The sequence below is a fragment of the Stegastes partitus genome, unplaced genomic scaffold (assembly GCF_000690725.1).
Source record: "Stegastes partitus isolate 25-593 unplaced genomic scaffold, Stegastes_partitus-1.0.2 Scaffold366, whole genome shotgun sequence".
NCBI lineage: Eukaryota > Metazoa > Chordata > Actinopteri > Pomacentridae > Stegastes > Stegastes partitus.
In genome coordinates, this window is record NW_007578097.1 from 81,995 (window position 1) to 98,588 (window position 16,594).

At 42.1% G+C, this 16,594-nt stretch overlaps 1 protein-coding gene across 2 annotated transcripts in view; it reads right to left on the minus strand.

Annotated features, from left to right (window-relative positions):
- Positions 1 to 16,594, minus strand: part of LOC103359318 (unconventional myosin-XVIIIa-like) — a 64,412-nt gene that overhangs the window by 12,357 nt on the left and 35,461 nt on the right. For both annotated transcript variants that reach the window (XM_008284593.1, XM_008284595.1), the window contains 15 exons: positions 12,710 to 12,853; positions 12,415 to 12,504; positions 12,107 to 12,226; positions 11,886 to 12,000; positions 10,525 to 10,652; positions 10,169 to 10,323; positions 9,131 to 9,254; positions 8,773 to 8,973; positions 8,436 to 8,546; positions 7,774 to 7,878; positions 7,441 to 7,587; positions 7,117 to 7,230; positions 6,097 to 6,213; positions 4,321 to 4,404; positions 962 to 1,099 (listed from right to left, as the gene is read on the minus strand). In XM_008284593.1, the coding sequence (XP_008282815.1) occupies positions 962 to 1,099; positions 4,321 to 4,404; positions 6,097 to 6,213; positions 7,117 to 7,230; positions 7,441 to 7,587; positions 7,774 to 7,878; positions 8,436 to 8,546; positions 8,773 to 8,973; positions 9,131 to 9,254; positions 10,169 to 10,323; positions 10,525 to 10,652; positions 11,886 to 12,000; positions 12,107 to 12,226; positions 12,415 to 12,504; positions 12,710 to 12,853 (1,893 nt within the window). The remainder of the gene's footprint in view (positions 1 to 961; positions 1,100 to 4,320; positions 4,405 to 6,096; positions 6,214 to 7,116; positions 7,231 to 7,440; positions 7,588 to 7,773; positions 7,879 to 8,435; positions 8,547 to 8,772; positions 8,974 to 9,130; positions 9,255 to 10,168; positions 10,324 to 10,524; positions 10,653 to 11,885; positions 12,001 to 12,106; positions 12,227 to 12,414; positions 12,505 to 12,709; positions 12,854 to 16,594) is intronic.

A 16,594-nucleotide genomic window follows, 5' to 3' on the forward strand; every position in this document is an offset into this window, starting at 1 on the left:
TGGACCGATTTACCCCAGTTTCACCTTTCCTGACAATCGGAGGAGAAAACTGGGCTGAAACTGATGTTCAGCGCAGATTACTAGTAAACGCGCTGCTCGCCGACTCACTGGGGCTACACCGATTAATAACATGTCTGAGTTAAAATCAGGATGGTTACGTTTATTACACTACTGCCCGAGGGATGCTGTTGCCGAGCAACGTTAAACAGTCTGGGTCTTGAGGCTAACGTTAGCTACAGATATTAAAACTGATAGATCTCACCTTCAGTTCTGGCTGCGGAAGAGACAACCCGTGCTAATCGCATTTTCCCAACCAGTTCCTCACCCAGACTTGTTTATCCTTCTGCTTTAGTTTATTAAACAGTTTATTACTGTAAACAAGCCAGTTGTTGCACCCCAGTCTCCATTATATTTACATCGACTGCTCCCTCTGGCATGTGAGGCATACTCCTAATAATATCGTACAGCGTGCAAAGTGCCATTATTTTCCAATTTTGTAGTGTGAGCATGTTTGAGATTAAGCGCGTGATGCAACCTGATTTTAAAATCTGTTAAGATTTTAGCCTGAGCTAGGCTTGCAGCTAAATTATCTCCTTCATTCTGCAATAATCCTCAAGTCTGTCCCAGCCAGCTATAGTTGGACTCTGTTTGGAATTACCACAACAGATCTGCAATTTGAATATTGGTAGTTTGAGCTGTACGTTTGCCCCTTGGTTTGTTCATTTTTTTTTAAAGTGAACAATGTGAAGAAGACGATAAGCTGACGGACTTATATTTATTCCTTGATGGATGCTTTCCTAAACCAGAACATCTAAGATAAGGAGCTATGCAAGAGTCACTATACCCTCAATTTTTATTACCTCCATCTTTTCATAAATAGAGAATTAAATGTCAAATTTCCATTTATAGGTTCTCAAAGCATGTCTTTTTACATTTTACAAGCGCAGCATCGTCCCCTCACCTCCAAGCGCTTGATCTGCGTCCTCTCGTACTCCAGCTTGGTTTCCAGCTCACGGATCTTGGCCTCCTGACGGCTCACAAGTGACTTCTCCACCATGGACTGTTCCTGGAACTCTAACTGGCTCTGCAGCGAATGAATCTGGAGGAGGGGGAACACACACATGGACAGGCATAAAAACACATAATCACTTCCTACAGAGGAACGCCGGCGGCGCGTCTCCTTCTTGACCTCTGCTTTCTGCTTAGTCCCTATGAAACGCGAGAGGAAGCGCTGATGTTATGTGCATGTATTAAAAGTAAATTAATGTTCAGTTTTGTATAAATTTAATCCATCTGGGTAAATATAATAAATATTGTGCTTCCAGTCTGAATAATGAGCTCTAGATAAGCCCCCAATCTACCACTAATGGTCAAAAGAAGAGCTTGTGGTTCAGGCTGAGTAACAGCAAGTCACAGTAATTTCACAGACTTTGAGAGAGGGGCTGTGCTTCATGCAAAGCACGTTTGTTCCATCTGAATCGTTTTCTCATGACTGATAAAAGGAAGAAAGATACGTCACAACAAAACCGGCCTAAAAGGCAGCATGGCACCTAATGAGGGACTTTGCATCTGAGACAAGGAGGATTTGGAGTTCTCCTTTGATATTACTAAAGAAGCCAGATTTCCCTCCTACTGGGGTTGAGATAACCACTTCAAGGTCAGATGCTGTAGATAGCTATCACTGCCTACTCTGGCAGGTTTTAACAATGCCTTACAGCCTGCTGAGTGTCTTTAGTGGAGCCAAAAATATTCTGATGGGTGGGCCTTGAGTGGCCCAGAGCTTTGGCACACGTATATATCTTAATATGATAGAAACGGGGTGTGCTGTTGGGGAGTGGCAGGAGCTCAGTTCTGCGCTTTGAAACACATTCTGTTTACAGCAGATGGTTTTATTTGTTTGGTCCGCTGCATTTTCATAAAAATCCCAAAGTCCAGTAACTCTGAGCTTGAGTCTGTATAATGTGCAAACTAAAGATTGCCACCGAGCTTCAGTAACTCAGAAGAAATTCATTTTGCAAACCACTGCATCAACATAGTCACAACAGGCATGCATTAATACATGACACGTCGGAGACTTTGGAGGTTGTGCTCTGAACAAATAGTGTTCCATTAGAAAAACATGATAAAAGCCCCATTATCAACACAGGCCTAAATCAGCTGCATTAACCTTTTTTACCACGTGAAGCCACATTTATGCCAAGCCGCAACCATTAGCTGACACCTGAAGCGCAGAATACAGTAATTTACCCAATCAGCTCAGAAATAGGCTAAATCACACAAGGATAATATAGTTCCAGGTTTGCAACGGTCACATAATTCAAACACAAAGCTTTTAGTTAGCGAGCTGCGAGCCAGTCGTGCAATGTGCAGCGTGAAAACAATACCGACGCTCTGCAGCCACACAGCAGAGCTCCGAGCCACATGAAAGTGTCAGCATGCGCACCATCACGACGCTATTTGTGCTGATGTTTGGCAGGTGTAACGTGGTGGCACGTGCATCCGCGGAAGGTTTTGAAAATTACTGCCAAGCCATCCGATGGAAATATTTCACCGAATAAGTGAAAAATTTGACCTGCTGGTGTTGCTAGAGAAAAGGTCAGGAGATCACCAAAGTCAGCAGGCTTCATCCTCTGACTGACAGACACTGACATCCCCGGAGCTGCACATGTAGCCGAAAAACAGCTTTTAGCTACAGGCCTACAGTCCAGAACATCATGCACCTTAACATGCTGCAGAGCACAACGCAGCTGGGAAAACTATATGTAAAGTTAATAGTAAGGAAAACATTGTAAAACTTAAATATGAATCTTAAGAATGTTTCTCATAAATGAGCCAATTTTGTTGCACATTATAATGCACTTGTTACATGATGTTGGGCTCGTGTTTGGGAGGATCAGACCGCAAAGAGCTCCCCTCCCTCTTGCTAATATCAGCTCTTTGTATGCAGGGACGCTTAATTAAAGCAACAATCAGTCCTCCTTTTGTTGGGGACGGCGACTCGCGTTAATACATATTAAAGGCACATAGCTGAAGCCATTACTTATGCCAGAGCTGAAGCGCCTTAAAGCGCAGTGCAGAAGTTGTTAAGATGTACTCAGGAGATATAGTCCCAACAAACTGTGCATGTGCGCAGCATAAACTCCATATGGGCAAAGCACAGAGGGTCCTGGGAGAGTGGAGCCTTATAGGGTGCATTTATATTGGTCAACATGGGAAGATTTATCCTGGCAATGTTTTGTTTTGTTTTTTTTGCCTTATTGTCTGGCAAGAACTAAAAAAAAAAGTCTTGTGCTTAATTCGCCTGAGACTCATGGATGCATGTTGTTTTAATTTAGGTATTATGTTTGTGAATATACTAATAGTACAACAGCTAAAACTAAAGTAGGACAACAGATATTTATGCACAGTGAAATATAACATGACTTTGGGTAGCTATAGTTCTGTTATTCAGATTCATTTGTAACTATAAGTCAGACGTTTGCATCTTTGTTCAGCAAATGACATATACGTTAAATGTATATCAAAATATAAAGAAATCAAATGCCTGTATGTGCATTAGATGCTCGTGTACATAGAGTGCGATGCTTGGGGCTGACACACACGAGGCACAAGAATGACTGGCACAAGGCCACCGCTTTCCACGAACTAGTAATTTGACATCTGCCACATGATTTCACTGTGAGCATCTGCTGTGAGGGCCTTTTTCCACGTGTGAGAATAAAATGGCACCTTGGAGATTTTTTTTTTCTTTTTTAGATGATTGGAATAATCATATGAATCACGCAAAAAAAACGGTCAGTGCACAGTAAAAAGGCTTTTGCTATTACGTCCAGTTATCGCGTTTAATCACATCAATTGCTGAGTCACTCGATAAACAAACAAACCGCATCATGCTCTGATATTTTAAAACGAATGCAAAAGCCACACAAAACCACAAATGAGATTAATCACAGAGACAGAAGCTGCTGGGTCAAGATGAGAGATAATCATTACAAGGACTAGAATGAGTGCTTTAATTTTATCTAATTAATCAAAGCGAGGCGATGAGCTGCTGGGTGTATGCGCGTTACCCTTTTCCTTTAAATATGAGAAGCAAAAGGACTTTCTTTCCCCTTGACTCTGAATTGTCACTGATTCCTTCTATTTACATGTGAATTGCATTGCAATTTTGAGTGGAAAGCTGCCACAGAAACGAAGCATTTTTTGGTCACAATAATCAGAGAAGCTGTGAAAAGCTGAAGCCTAATCAGAGAGAAGTGTTGGGGCCGCAGGCAGGTTCCTGGCAGGCAGCGGTTCTGCCTTTTGAATACTCCCTTTTACCTTTTCTTGGATCTCCTGCTTCTCCTTTGTGGCCTCTTCCAGTTGGGCCTGCAGGTCACTGATCTGGCTCAAGTCCCTGGCAGACTAGCAAACACACACACACACACACACACACACACACACACACACACACACACACACACAAAATCAATAATCAGAGAATTAGGGTATGTGAGAGAGGCAGAGGAGCTGTGAGTGTCCACGCATGTCTGAATTATACAAAAAGAAGCTCGTTTTTAATGCAAATGGTGAATAAACACCCCCTTAAATCCAAGTCAAATCATTTGTCATGTGGTCTACGGTGGAACAGATTGCATCTCCCTGATTTCAGAGCCCACACTGTGTTTAGAGGAGAACATGTCCTCCAAACCTCAAAGTCACTGTACTGCAGAAGAGAGCAGAATGTTGATGTGAGAAATGATATTCCACAACCGGGGAAACTTTAAAAATGTCGTCCAATACAATTACTAACTATCTGTTAAATTATGTAGTCAGTGACCTAATCCAAATACCACAGTGCTAAAGTATTTGATTACATTCCTCAGTACCAAAATGTGTACGGCGGGGTTGCAAATGCGCAGCTAAGAGCTTAAGTGAGATTCTGATGGAGGTTGTTGTGTGGATAGATCGAGGGAAGGTTATATAACGTAGTAATGTTTGATGATTTTTATCTAACAGTAATTTAATTTAACACTATTTTGGGTGAACCGACCCTTAAATTAAGCCACCAGAAAAGATCTTGCAGTGTGCTTAAGATTAAAATTTCACTCATGAATTCCCACAATACAATAATAATGAACAATAATCTGCCCTAATCTGCCAACTGTGTAGCTGAAAACATCTGTTTATTGGTTCATTTATTATTTCCTAAACATTGCAAATTCAGGCGTAATGATGATTTACATAACTACAGCAGGTTTAGGTACTTTAAATGTGTTCTAATACGGTACTTAGTGCCATATTTTGGAAGTTATTTTAATAATTAGAGATGTGGGAAACATTCATACGCACAATAATGCAAATCTCCTGCTGTGAGATGGTAAAATGAAAGAATTCTCTGTAATAAAACACCTGACATAATAGTAAAAATCTAATCTGTTTGCAGAAAATTGTACTAACAGTAAAATAAAAATATCCCAACAGCTGTGATGGTCTGAACCCAACCTGAGGACAGACGATATGTAATAAATAATTAGAGCGCAACTTATAAACCGAGGCCGTGTGTGACGGCTCACTGTTACTGAGGTGAAATAAGCTACATGGTTCTATTTATCATCAAATCCTTAAATAAACTTGTCTCCATATTGAGAATAACTTAGTAGTATAAAAAGGCTAATTGTTAGGGTTGCCTTCTGTGCAAATGCGCACAACTCTCACCCCTGGAGATGCTCATATGGATCCTGCTGCTGTTTGAAGCTGCATCATCTTTTAGGACAAAGTTTTGTGCGTGCACCTCCATCAGCTAGACTTCAGGCACACGTGGATCAGTGTTGCTGTTGTAACCCTACTAATAGTCCACATTTTCACTAAACTTATTGGTCATTTGATAACATATTTTTTTCGATTTTTTGTAACTTTAATAGAACACAATTACCTTTTATGTATCCTAATCAAGCAACACCTTCTCATGTATTCCATATCTAGCATAGCCAAAACATTTTAAATTTAATGCTACAAAATGAATGGAATTGCACTGTTTTTGTGGGCTGGCTCATGGTCTGAGCTTTGACAAGAGCCAACACTACATTTTCAAACCGAGTCGACGGGCTGGGCTACCTGGGCAACTGCAGCCTTGTGTTTCTTCATCAGCTCGTTCAAGTCCTCCTGATCCTCCTCCATGCGGGACTGCAGGTCGTTCTTCTCTCTCTGCAGCCGGCTGACTTGCTCCTCCAACTACGGCGCGGACAGAGAAGGAAACACACACACTTTACTATAAAATGACAGGATTTATTCATGAACTATTGAATATGATAAATGGTCATTAGCTGGCCAGGCCGTGGCAGTCCTGGAATCTCATCTAATGGCAATGAAACACAATCTGGACAGGGTTCTGGCTGCAGGATGAGACCAATTGGAGATAATCAATTGGCTCATTTAGGCAGGGAAAAGTGCAGCCAGTGCAGCATACTGGTCATGTCCTATTTAGAGTTCATCCTCTGTGTTCAGGGGGGAGAGACTCAGGCCCTCAATATGCATTCTCTAATCTCAGACATTTACAAGACCTTCCCTTGCCATAAATGCAGCAATTAACAAGCAAAGCACAGGCACACGGCACTCTGTGTGTCATCCCCAGAGACACAAACATCCTCAGTCTATGAGTCTAAAATGTAGGCAGTACTCTCATGAGACAGCCATTAATGAGCAGATGGAGGAGGGAGAAAAAAAACATTCGACAAAGCTTATTTATCCATTAGAGCAAAAGTTGAAATCAGACATATGCCAAAGGGCATTTATTATTTTAATATCCACCCATGGCTTGATGATGCATATTAATGTTGGAGCCCTGCTGCATTTTGAAGAGTGCAAAATTTGATAGGCACAAGCCCTCAATTAATTAACATTGTTGTTTTCGTTTCTATTTGCTCATCAAAAGGAAGATACAGAAACATTTATGCAAATTCTTTCTCTCTTATCAAAATTGGAAAATGAAAACGGGTAGGTGTATTTCATTATCTCTACTGTGCGCACTACTGATTAAGTTACAGATAAACAATACACAAAAACACAAATTTGGAAAGCAATTTGCGCAGTTCCACCCTGCATCGTACGCAGCACCCTCTTTGTTAACAGACTCACCGACATCTTAGCTTTGGCCACATCCTCCATTTGGATATGCAAGTCCTCTATTTCGATCTCCATGCCCTTTCGAGCCTTCACTGCTGCTGCACAAGTGAACTCTGACTCCTCCAGCTGCGAGAAACAGGAGGAAGGAATTAATCGGGAAGGAGGTGAGGGACAAACATCAGTAGGCCAAGATCAAGGACCTGTGTAGGATACGACTAAGGATTTGTCATCCTGTATATGTTTTACACTCAGAGAGCAAAGCTCAAAAAGCATCAGTAAATATATCACGCATTCATCTGCTGAGGCACAGCGCAAATGTTCAGTTGTGTGACATACTTGATTTTTGAGCTGGGCGATCTCCCTCTTGCTCGGGGCATTACTCTTCAGGTGGTCCAGCATAATCTGTGCATCAGCCAGAAGGACTTTGGTTCTCTTCAAGTCTTTCTTCAGCCTCTTCTCTGTCTCCACATCCCTCTGGCTCACCTGTGTGACAAACCGCTCCTTTATAGCCACTATTGTTACACACGCCTGTCAGTCCTCCTTCAAAAAAACCCGTAGCACCACTCCAGACTCAAAAGTATTTTCTTTCCAATCAAAAGAAGTGGCCCACACTAAATCGCACACACTTAGCTGCGCTGACAGACACCAGAGGCAGAGTGATGGAAGTACCTGGTCCTGGGCATTCAGCAGTTTGGACTCCAGGTCTCTTCTCTCGCGCAACACTTTCTGCTTGTCTTCGTACTCCTCCTCCAGCTGCACCTCCATCTGCTTCAGCTGCGGGACACATGAAACGGAGTGTCAACGCGAACAAACAGATGATGAGTGATAAACAAAGTCAGACACAACACACCATCGACCGTCCTGTTAGACACGGCTGCTCTCGCACATCAAAGACAGAAAGGATCTCCCCTTGAGCTCGCCTTTACAGCCATCAAACGATGCACTTTATTCTGGAAAATTCTCTTTATATTTTCAAATTCCTAACAATGTGCATCTGATTTGTTGGGTGGGTGTGAAAATTGGAGCCAATTTTGTGCTTGCTGTTCCTAACGCTTCATAATGAGTGGTTATTATTAGCTGTATTTTCTTTTGATGAAAACATTACATTTATAGAAACACTAGACACATTCTGAAAAAACAACATTTAAATCACCAATTCAATGACTTAATAAGCTGAGCTATTGTGCAATAACCTTCAGCATACATTGTGAACACCGGTGTGTGTTTCAGCGCCGTCTTGACCAGGCCTGATTAATGGTTACTTCAGGAAAGAAAGGCCATGAATAAGAAAAATCTGCACAAATGAAAGAGTGAGAACGAGCAACGCCCACCTTCTTACTGCAGGACCGCCTGATCTCTTCTACCTCTTCATCCTTACTCTCAATTTCTTTAGAGTGGGTCTGCCTCTGCCTCTCCATCTCCATTTCAAGCCGCAGTTTAGCCTGAGTGCACGATGAGGACACATATATATATAAAAAAAACACACGAAATACATGTACGATCACAAAAACTGAACAATATCTACTTTACTTTTAATCTCTGCAAAGTTTAAGAATCTAGGGAATTATAATTCAGAGGTTTAAACCCATTGTAGCAACATATGAGCAGCTTTTAGGAAAAGAAATTCTCCAAATGGGATTAAAGTCCCACATCTGCACCACCCCGTACCTGCTCCAGCATTTGGATGGTTCCAGCCTGTTCGTCCAGCTCCTCCTCCTGGTCTTTCACCTTGGCCTCGAGGTCACGAAGCTGCTTCTTGACCTTGGCCAGCGAGGCCTCATCCTTGGACTCCTGGGAGGACAGATCCTGCAGCTCTGCCTCCAGCTGCTGCACCTTCACGTTTATGGCGCACAACTCGGTGTCCTTGTCCTGCGAGGGGAAGAGACACAGGTAAACGGAACGCCGAGCGCATCTGGACCAGCCCAGTTATGTCATACGTTAAAAAAAAGGCAGGAAAGACCAGACGTGTCGTCCCCAAGAGAGGACATCAGAGTGCATCTGGAGTGTGCACTGTAAAGTAGCTTACCTGCAGCTGCTGGCGGAGGTTAAACATCTCTCCAGTCATTATGTCTTTCTCTCGAGCCAGCTTCTCCCTCTGGCTCCTCTCTCTTTGTACCTCAGCCTGAGCCTGGTTCTGCTCCAGGTCAAACCTGGAACACACACATGGACGCACACACCCGCACACACTGAAACACAGCTCAGGACAATGTTGATTTTAAATAAGACTCGAGTATCACAAGGCTGAAGGATTTGTAATTACACAAACCAATTATGTGCTAATTTGCCATGCAGCACGATGCAATATTAACAATCTAATAAAGCGGATCATGGAACAGATACAACTGATATCAGGTTATTTGTCAAAATGAACTGATGTGGGTTATTTTTCACTATAAATTCATAAAGTGGCTTCATCTTTTCTCCCAGAGAAACAGTTCTTTTCATCAATCAATGGTGTGCAGTCGATTATATGTTATTTAGCAGATTTGAGCATGTTACTCAGTAGATGTTAAGATCATAAGAAGAAAGTAGAGTATCCTGGACACAAAGCTGAGCATCAGTTTAGCACTACCTCTATTTTAGCCTCCACTTTCATCCCCTTCCATTCGCCATCAATTTACCATTGGGTTGTAATAATGTGCAAAATGTTTTCTTCAATTGTCTGGGGCAGAAACACTTATGGTTAGTGAACTTAACAGCTAAGTGTTTCATGCTGTCAGCTCGTTGTAATTCCCTGTTTTTCTCTCTGAAGTGCAGCTGAAAATAATTTCACCCACAGAGCATCTTCAATTAGCCACAGGGGAGAGATCACATTCTGCCACAGCGATAGCTTCTCAAGTGCTTAAAGTCTGAGTCATTTTCTCAGCTAATGCAATTCCACAGATTACAGAACATCTCAGTCACTATTCAAATTAAAGAAAAACTTTAGCGTTATGCAAGTGGGCCTGCACTGACTGGGCATTCTGAGGAGAAAGGAGAGAGAAGTTGTCTGTAATGTGCTTCCGTGTGAGACAGACAGACAGACAGACAGACATGATGGGTGAGAAAGGGAGTGGAAACTGACTTTCTCTGTTTCTTCTCCAGATCATGGTTGCGGCTCTGTAGGCCCTCCAGATGAAGCTTGGTGTCCTGCAGCTCGGCAGTCAGTTTCTGGCACTTCTTCTTCAGCTGCTGCACAGAGCGCTGCACATCCTCATTATCTGTCTGCAAATCAGTCAGCTGAGGCCACACACACACACACACACACAGACACACACAGACACACGCACACCAAGACAAATTTTTACTACTTTTTAATGACATATGTGACAATATTGACAATATGACAATAATGTTACATTAATGCAATTAAAAGATTACCAATGTGCGGTAGTCAGTAAAGTTATACATAAAGTTTATATCAGTTTTTTTTTTTCTTGCCTTTCTCTCAAGTTGTCTTTTGCTCTGCTGCTCTGTCTCAAGCTTGTCATCAAACTCCTGCTGGAGTTTCTTTTTGGTGAAGTCCATTTCGCGAATGGCTCGATTGTATTTTATCCGCCACTCGCCTCCTGGAGGAAAGACATACAATTCTGGAAATGTCTGTGTGACATTTGGGTGTCTCCTGCCTTTAATGCAGACCTAGCCGAGTACACAAAGGAAGCGGCTCAAAAGCTCAGAAATGATGGATGCGGTGGATTATAGAGTGCACTGCACTGGCTGCGATGGTTATCACATTCAAGGACCGAAATAATATAATCTCTCAGGAAATAAAAGTTCTTTCATCAAATTCCGACCTTATGAGGTCAAAAAATTCGACAGGAAACTACAAAGCAGCCTTTGCGTTTCAACTCTAATCTTGAATAAACCTGAGGTAAGAATTCAGAGCACACCACAATAGTAGTTAGAGAAGGACATGTCTAAGTGGCACTTTCCACAGTTCTTAGCCGACCCTAATTCTGGAGCTGTCAGAGGCTATCAGAACTGTAACAGCGGCCAGGCAGACATTCAGGTTCAGGTTCATTTCCAAGCCTTATCATTTTAGAGGCTGTCCATTTCTCCTTCACATACCAACACCGGCTCCTCCATCAGTGCTGCTCATTAGCATATATATAGCATAATGACAACTTGCAGGGCCACCAGCTCTGATCCCAACGATTATTTTCTCATTCATCTAAGAATTCTGATATGCTCTGTAATGGCTTGTCTGCTGAGGTGGGTTGAAGGGGGTGGGAATGCAGACAAAAAGCCTCATGGACAATATGCTCTCAGCAGGCACTCTCTTTCCCAGCAGGGGGAGACCAATCAGCAACAGGCATTAGTTGTATGCCTGGTAGGGAACATCTTAATCCCCTAGCGGTAAATCCCAAATTTGGAAAATATACTTAACAGCATTAGGCAAGATGTGACCGAGTCTTACTGCCATGTCTCCTGCTGGAACAGTCGAACAAAGCCACTCATTCCTGCAGCTACAATTAGTATAAGGGAGATTTTTCAAACTGTGCACATAATGCCGGTATGAGAGCTTCAGTAAATTATGCTTCTGACCTGAGCTGACATGCCCATTAGGCAGGCTTAGGCAAGCTGCTGCAAGTGTCACAAGGTACAATTAATTAGGGAATTTTACACAAGTGCTTAAAAACACTGATGACCAAGATTGTGTTATCAAAGAGATAGAAAAGTCACCGGAAGTCACATCCTCGCATCGTCTTCAAAATCTGGGTGCGGGATTAAACACACAGATAGAGAAGAGGCTCCCTGGTGTCATGTCCAAATGCAAACAAGCGGTTTCAAACTAAACCAACCAGCATCATCATCGTCGTCCATCTCCCCGTTGAGCTCTGACGATTTCATGAGTCGCGCCTCCATCACCTCCATCTCCTGTGACTCTAACTGTTTCTTCATGGCGTCGAATTTAACCTGGAACGCACAAATTCAGCCACTAATCAAACAAAAGGATGTCTAAAGTGGATTTTTTTTTAATATACTATGGTGTTAAACAGTTTGTGTTTTTGTGTATATGTGCCTGTAGGTCCTTCATGTCTTTCTCCAGGCGCAGTCTCTCCGAAGTCTCGGTCTCCAGCAACTGGGATGCTGACTCACTAGTGCTTCTCTCATCAGCGAGTTCTGCCAACAACTCAGTGATCTGAACACAAACACACACACATACACACATACACACACAAGGGGGTTATGCAAAACTGCAAAATGCTTAGCACAGTTCCCGTGCAAGTAAGCGTTCAGATCTTTAAGTAAAACGAATGAGAACAACTCCATCACCCATCTCAAACACCGTCCTCCCAGAATGCATTGCCACAGGCGACTGGAACCCACCTTGCTCTCCAATCGATCCGTGTTCAGTCTCAGCTCATTTCGCTCTTTCTCCACCCTCTCGAGCTTCACTTTCTGCAGCTGTATCTCCTCCTGGATCGCGGAAAATAGCTATATAGGTTACGCTTTATTTTACAAGAAAAAACTGTGAAATATTGAGCATTACAAGAAATGTCAAACATTAATGAGAGGAAGTGCTTTGCTGAGGTGGCAGGTAATGCATTTTAAAAGTGCATTAAAGGCTGTCTAACAGAGTGGAATCTACAGGGTGAGGTGTGTCAGGCAGAGGTCCGCTCACGTCTTTGCTTCGCATCTGATCCTCGGTTAGCTGGACCTTAATGAGGGGCTGCACTGTGGTGAAGACTTTCCACCATGGCCAGTCCTTCACACCGCGGTTCTTCTTGATGTTTTTCTGGATGCACCGGATTGCTAGATCCTGAATCTAATCACACATATGGGGAGGCAGTCACCACAGAGAAACACATCCGTAAGTGTGGGCGTTTGTTGCAGTGTACCACCATAAAACTGCACAGATGGTAGCGTAATATTAATGCAATTTCTCGCAACAGTATCTGTAAACAATCTCAAAGTCCTTTATAATCAAGACAGCGCAGATATTTATAACTTTCACGCAGCAACACACCCGGCACATGGTGTTAAATGCAGTACGCTGAAAGAAAAATCCGATGCACATTTGTCGCACAGCAGCAGTGTCCAGAGGTTCACGGAAAAATGCGAAAACCTCAATTTCTCACTGTAATAAATGCTTTGGAGAGCTCATCTACTGTTGCCGTATCATCCTCACCACTGATGAGCAACATTTGAAAAACACTGCAGTCTTCATTCTCGTGCTATACTGCCTGTGTATGGGCAAGCAGATATCTCAGGACTTGCCAGCCTCCTCTGGAGAGTTTCTGCAGAGTGTGTTCCAAGGCTGGAAGCTAATTTTTGATTAATTAAATCAAACATGTTGGCAGCTAATTCCAAGTATTACACGATTTCCATGCTGCTTATGCATGAGGCTCTCTAGCAGCAGCAGATTATGGGCAAACCCAATTAGAGCAACACAATTCTCAGCATCAGGTACATTTTACCCTGAAGGTACTCTCTACGACCAATTAGGATTTGTCACACAGTGAAAGCCTTAACGTGGAGCAAAATGCAGCAAATCTCTGACAGAAGATTTAAACGGGTCTCACTTGTCATATTTAGTCTAGAATGAAAAGGAAACAAACAAAAGATTATAGTACATGAGCACCATGGATAAACATTTTCGTATTCACATCACATTAAGAGGGTGTGACAACTGTAAGAGCGTGTGATGTGAATTACAACTGTGAATCGAGATTAAGAAACAAAACCCATGTTTTCCATCCTCTCCTCAGCGTTCTGAATATGTAAATGTGCTTTTAGTGCATACATAGAGATATATGGATATACTGTACCGGCGCTGTAATATATGACTGCAGCACCGTCTGATGTCACTTTGATTCCACTTCTAAAGCGAACACTTTAAGCTCAGTTTCAGGGGATTTTTTTCCACATGAAATAACAGCGGCTCTGCCTATATGGACTCATCCTAAACATTGTGGCCTGGTGTTTTGTTGTCCCCGTGCTATCGAATGACATTTCAATCCTGAAATACAAATATATTTCAAAGAGCTATAATATTTTCTGTTTACGTTAACACAGGCTTAAAAATGGAGCAACGACACAGCACACAAAGAGACCTATCTTATTTCAATGCTGAGCATATCCTTGCCTTTACAATGGCATGTGGGATTGCATGTTTCACATGAATGAGATATCCAGTTGAATCCCCTGTCTGATAACAGTATATCTCTTGCTGAGCTGTTGAGGTTAAACCTAGCTTATACGTGCTGCTGTGTACTGATTCAATGCAAATATTTCTTTAAAAAAAAAAATTACATTTGTAGGATACCTGAAGGACAAAACTCCCAATACGGTAAGTGCCTGCTGAGGCAAAATAACAGACTTTTAAAATGTCAGGTTGTCCCCTTGAGGAGACAGTTGAAAGAGGAAAAGAAAAAAAAACAAGAAAAATTGTGGTTTTGTCATTTAAAGTCACATGGGCTTGGCACAGCTTCACAAGGTTAACATGCCAGGGAATATCAATCAAGGGAACTTGTGACTTCCTGTCACATCCATATACATCAACCAGCAAGTGTCTGAGAGGCTTCACCAGAACTCATTCACACTGTTCCAGAGGCAAATTACCATCTACTGTACCTAAGACTGTATACTTCAAACAGCGCGAGAGGCAATGGAGCCGTATCAGTTTTCACAGAGGGGTATCAGGGTAACAGCGAGGGTGCAAGTGCATGTTATTATACAATGATTATTCGAAGATTCAACTGCAGCGCGTTCTGTAAATCGTGTGGCGAGAGGGAGAGATGGAAATCACCACAGCCCTGCATCTGTTCTCCAGCTCTGGTGTTGACTAATTAAATCAGGAATAATATAAACAGAATGAGAATCAGTAGGGAAAAAATGCCCTTCAGATCATCATTGCAAGGAGAGACTGCATTTTTCATTAGAAAAAAAATAAAAATACAGATAAATAGTAATAAATCCAGCATACTGTAGTTGCTTTAGGAGCTTTTGGAGAAAAAAAAATGCAATGAAAGCCATTACCGAGATTCAAACCTTAGATTGCTTTTAATACTCCACATGTCCAACCGTATCCATAATGGCAGGTCGATCTCTGGAAAGATGTACTTCCATTCTCCAGAGAGGATTTTTTTCAGATGTGGTTGGGGTTGCTCTATGTTCAATTGAATTCAAGCCAGGTAACATTCTTGGCCAAGTCATTTCCACTTTTATCTTCTTCACTTTTACCATTTTGGCAGCGTGTTTTGGATCAGCATGAGAGTGGAATATTCCACCTCTGCCATGCTTCTGCAGACCTGGAGTCATCTTGTCAGCCAGAATATTGGTAAAATCACACTCATCCATCTTGCTATCTAAAAGTGTCATCTCCCCAACACCTTCTGTAATCATGTAGCCTCACATCACCACACTGTCACCTCTGTGCTTCACTGTCAGAACTATGCATTGACTGTGGTAGTCCTGGACAGGTTCATGCTAAACATGTTCAACCTCATCTGAGCAGAACAAATGTACCTTTGTCTCATCTGACCCAATCAAGTGCTCCCAGTACTCCTCGCGGATTCTTTTCATGCATTTTAGAGCCAAAGAATGCTAAATTGTGGGTATGTTTGTTTATTTTTTGAATGCTTTCTATAGAAGGTCTTCTCATGTGTCCATTTGTCTCCAGTTTCCATCGATGACCTCTGTGCCAAGCCTGAAGCCTTTCTGTTTTCAGAGCCAGACTGTGCACATGGTGCACCGTCTGTGGTGCCATTTTTGTTCAGCTCTGATTAGTGGTACTATGGCCCCTTCTATGCTCTCTGATTACTGCTGCACCGGCGTGTCCACTGAGTGCTGGCTGTTCACCAAACTTCTTGAAGTCTTTTCCATCTTTGTGAAGTCACATTATCAGATTTTTTTAGTTCCTCTGGTGATTCTTTTTTGTGTGAAGCCATGATGCAGATATGTAGATCGACACAGCCTATAGATCCAAAACTGAGACAGCTCTGATGTGCAATAGGGTATTTGGAAATCACAAGTGTACTCAATTGCATTTCAGTGATCACATGGTTTATAATTGAGTTCCTCCTTTAGAGCCTGTATTGTCAATGTAGTCTTTCTAAAGTATCTGTTTTGATTGTGCATGAGACGAAACCCTGTACTTAATAACTTCAAAATAACACAGTTATTGAGCGGGGATGCAACCTGGAATCATTTGACATTTAAGGGATTTTGCACAGATGTGTACTCCCTTCTGTTGCATATTGTAAATCACCCCAATGACTTTTTTCATCCAAACAGCTTATCGGTACATGATTATCATAAGCTGTTTCAACTACTTGGTTGTTACGACTGGATACCTGAATATACCTTTATACTTTTCTTAAGAGGATTTTTCAGTCAGTTCATTTAATAAAACCGAAAAGAAATCCTAACCAATCTTCTGTGGAAATTGCATTGTCAGCAATACAGGAGTTTAGTCAAGATGTCAGAAAGAGACAAGGAGTACAGTTTTGGGAAGAAAAAAAAAATGCTTACAGTCTTCACTTTCTTGCCCAAAGTTAAATGAGAA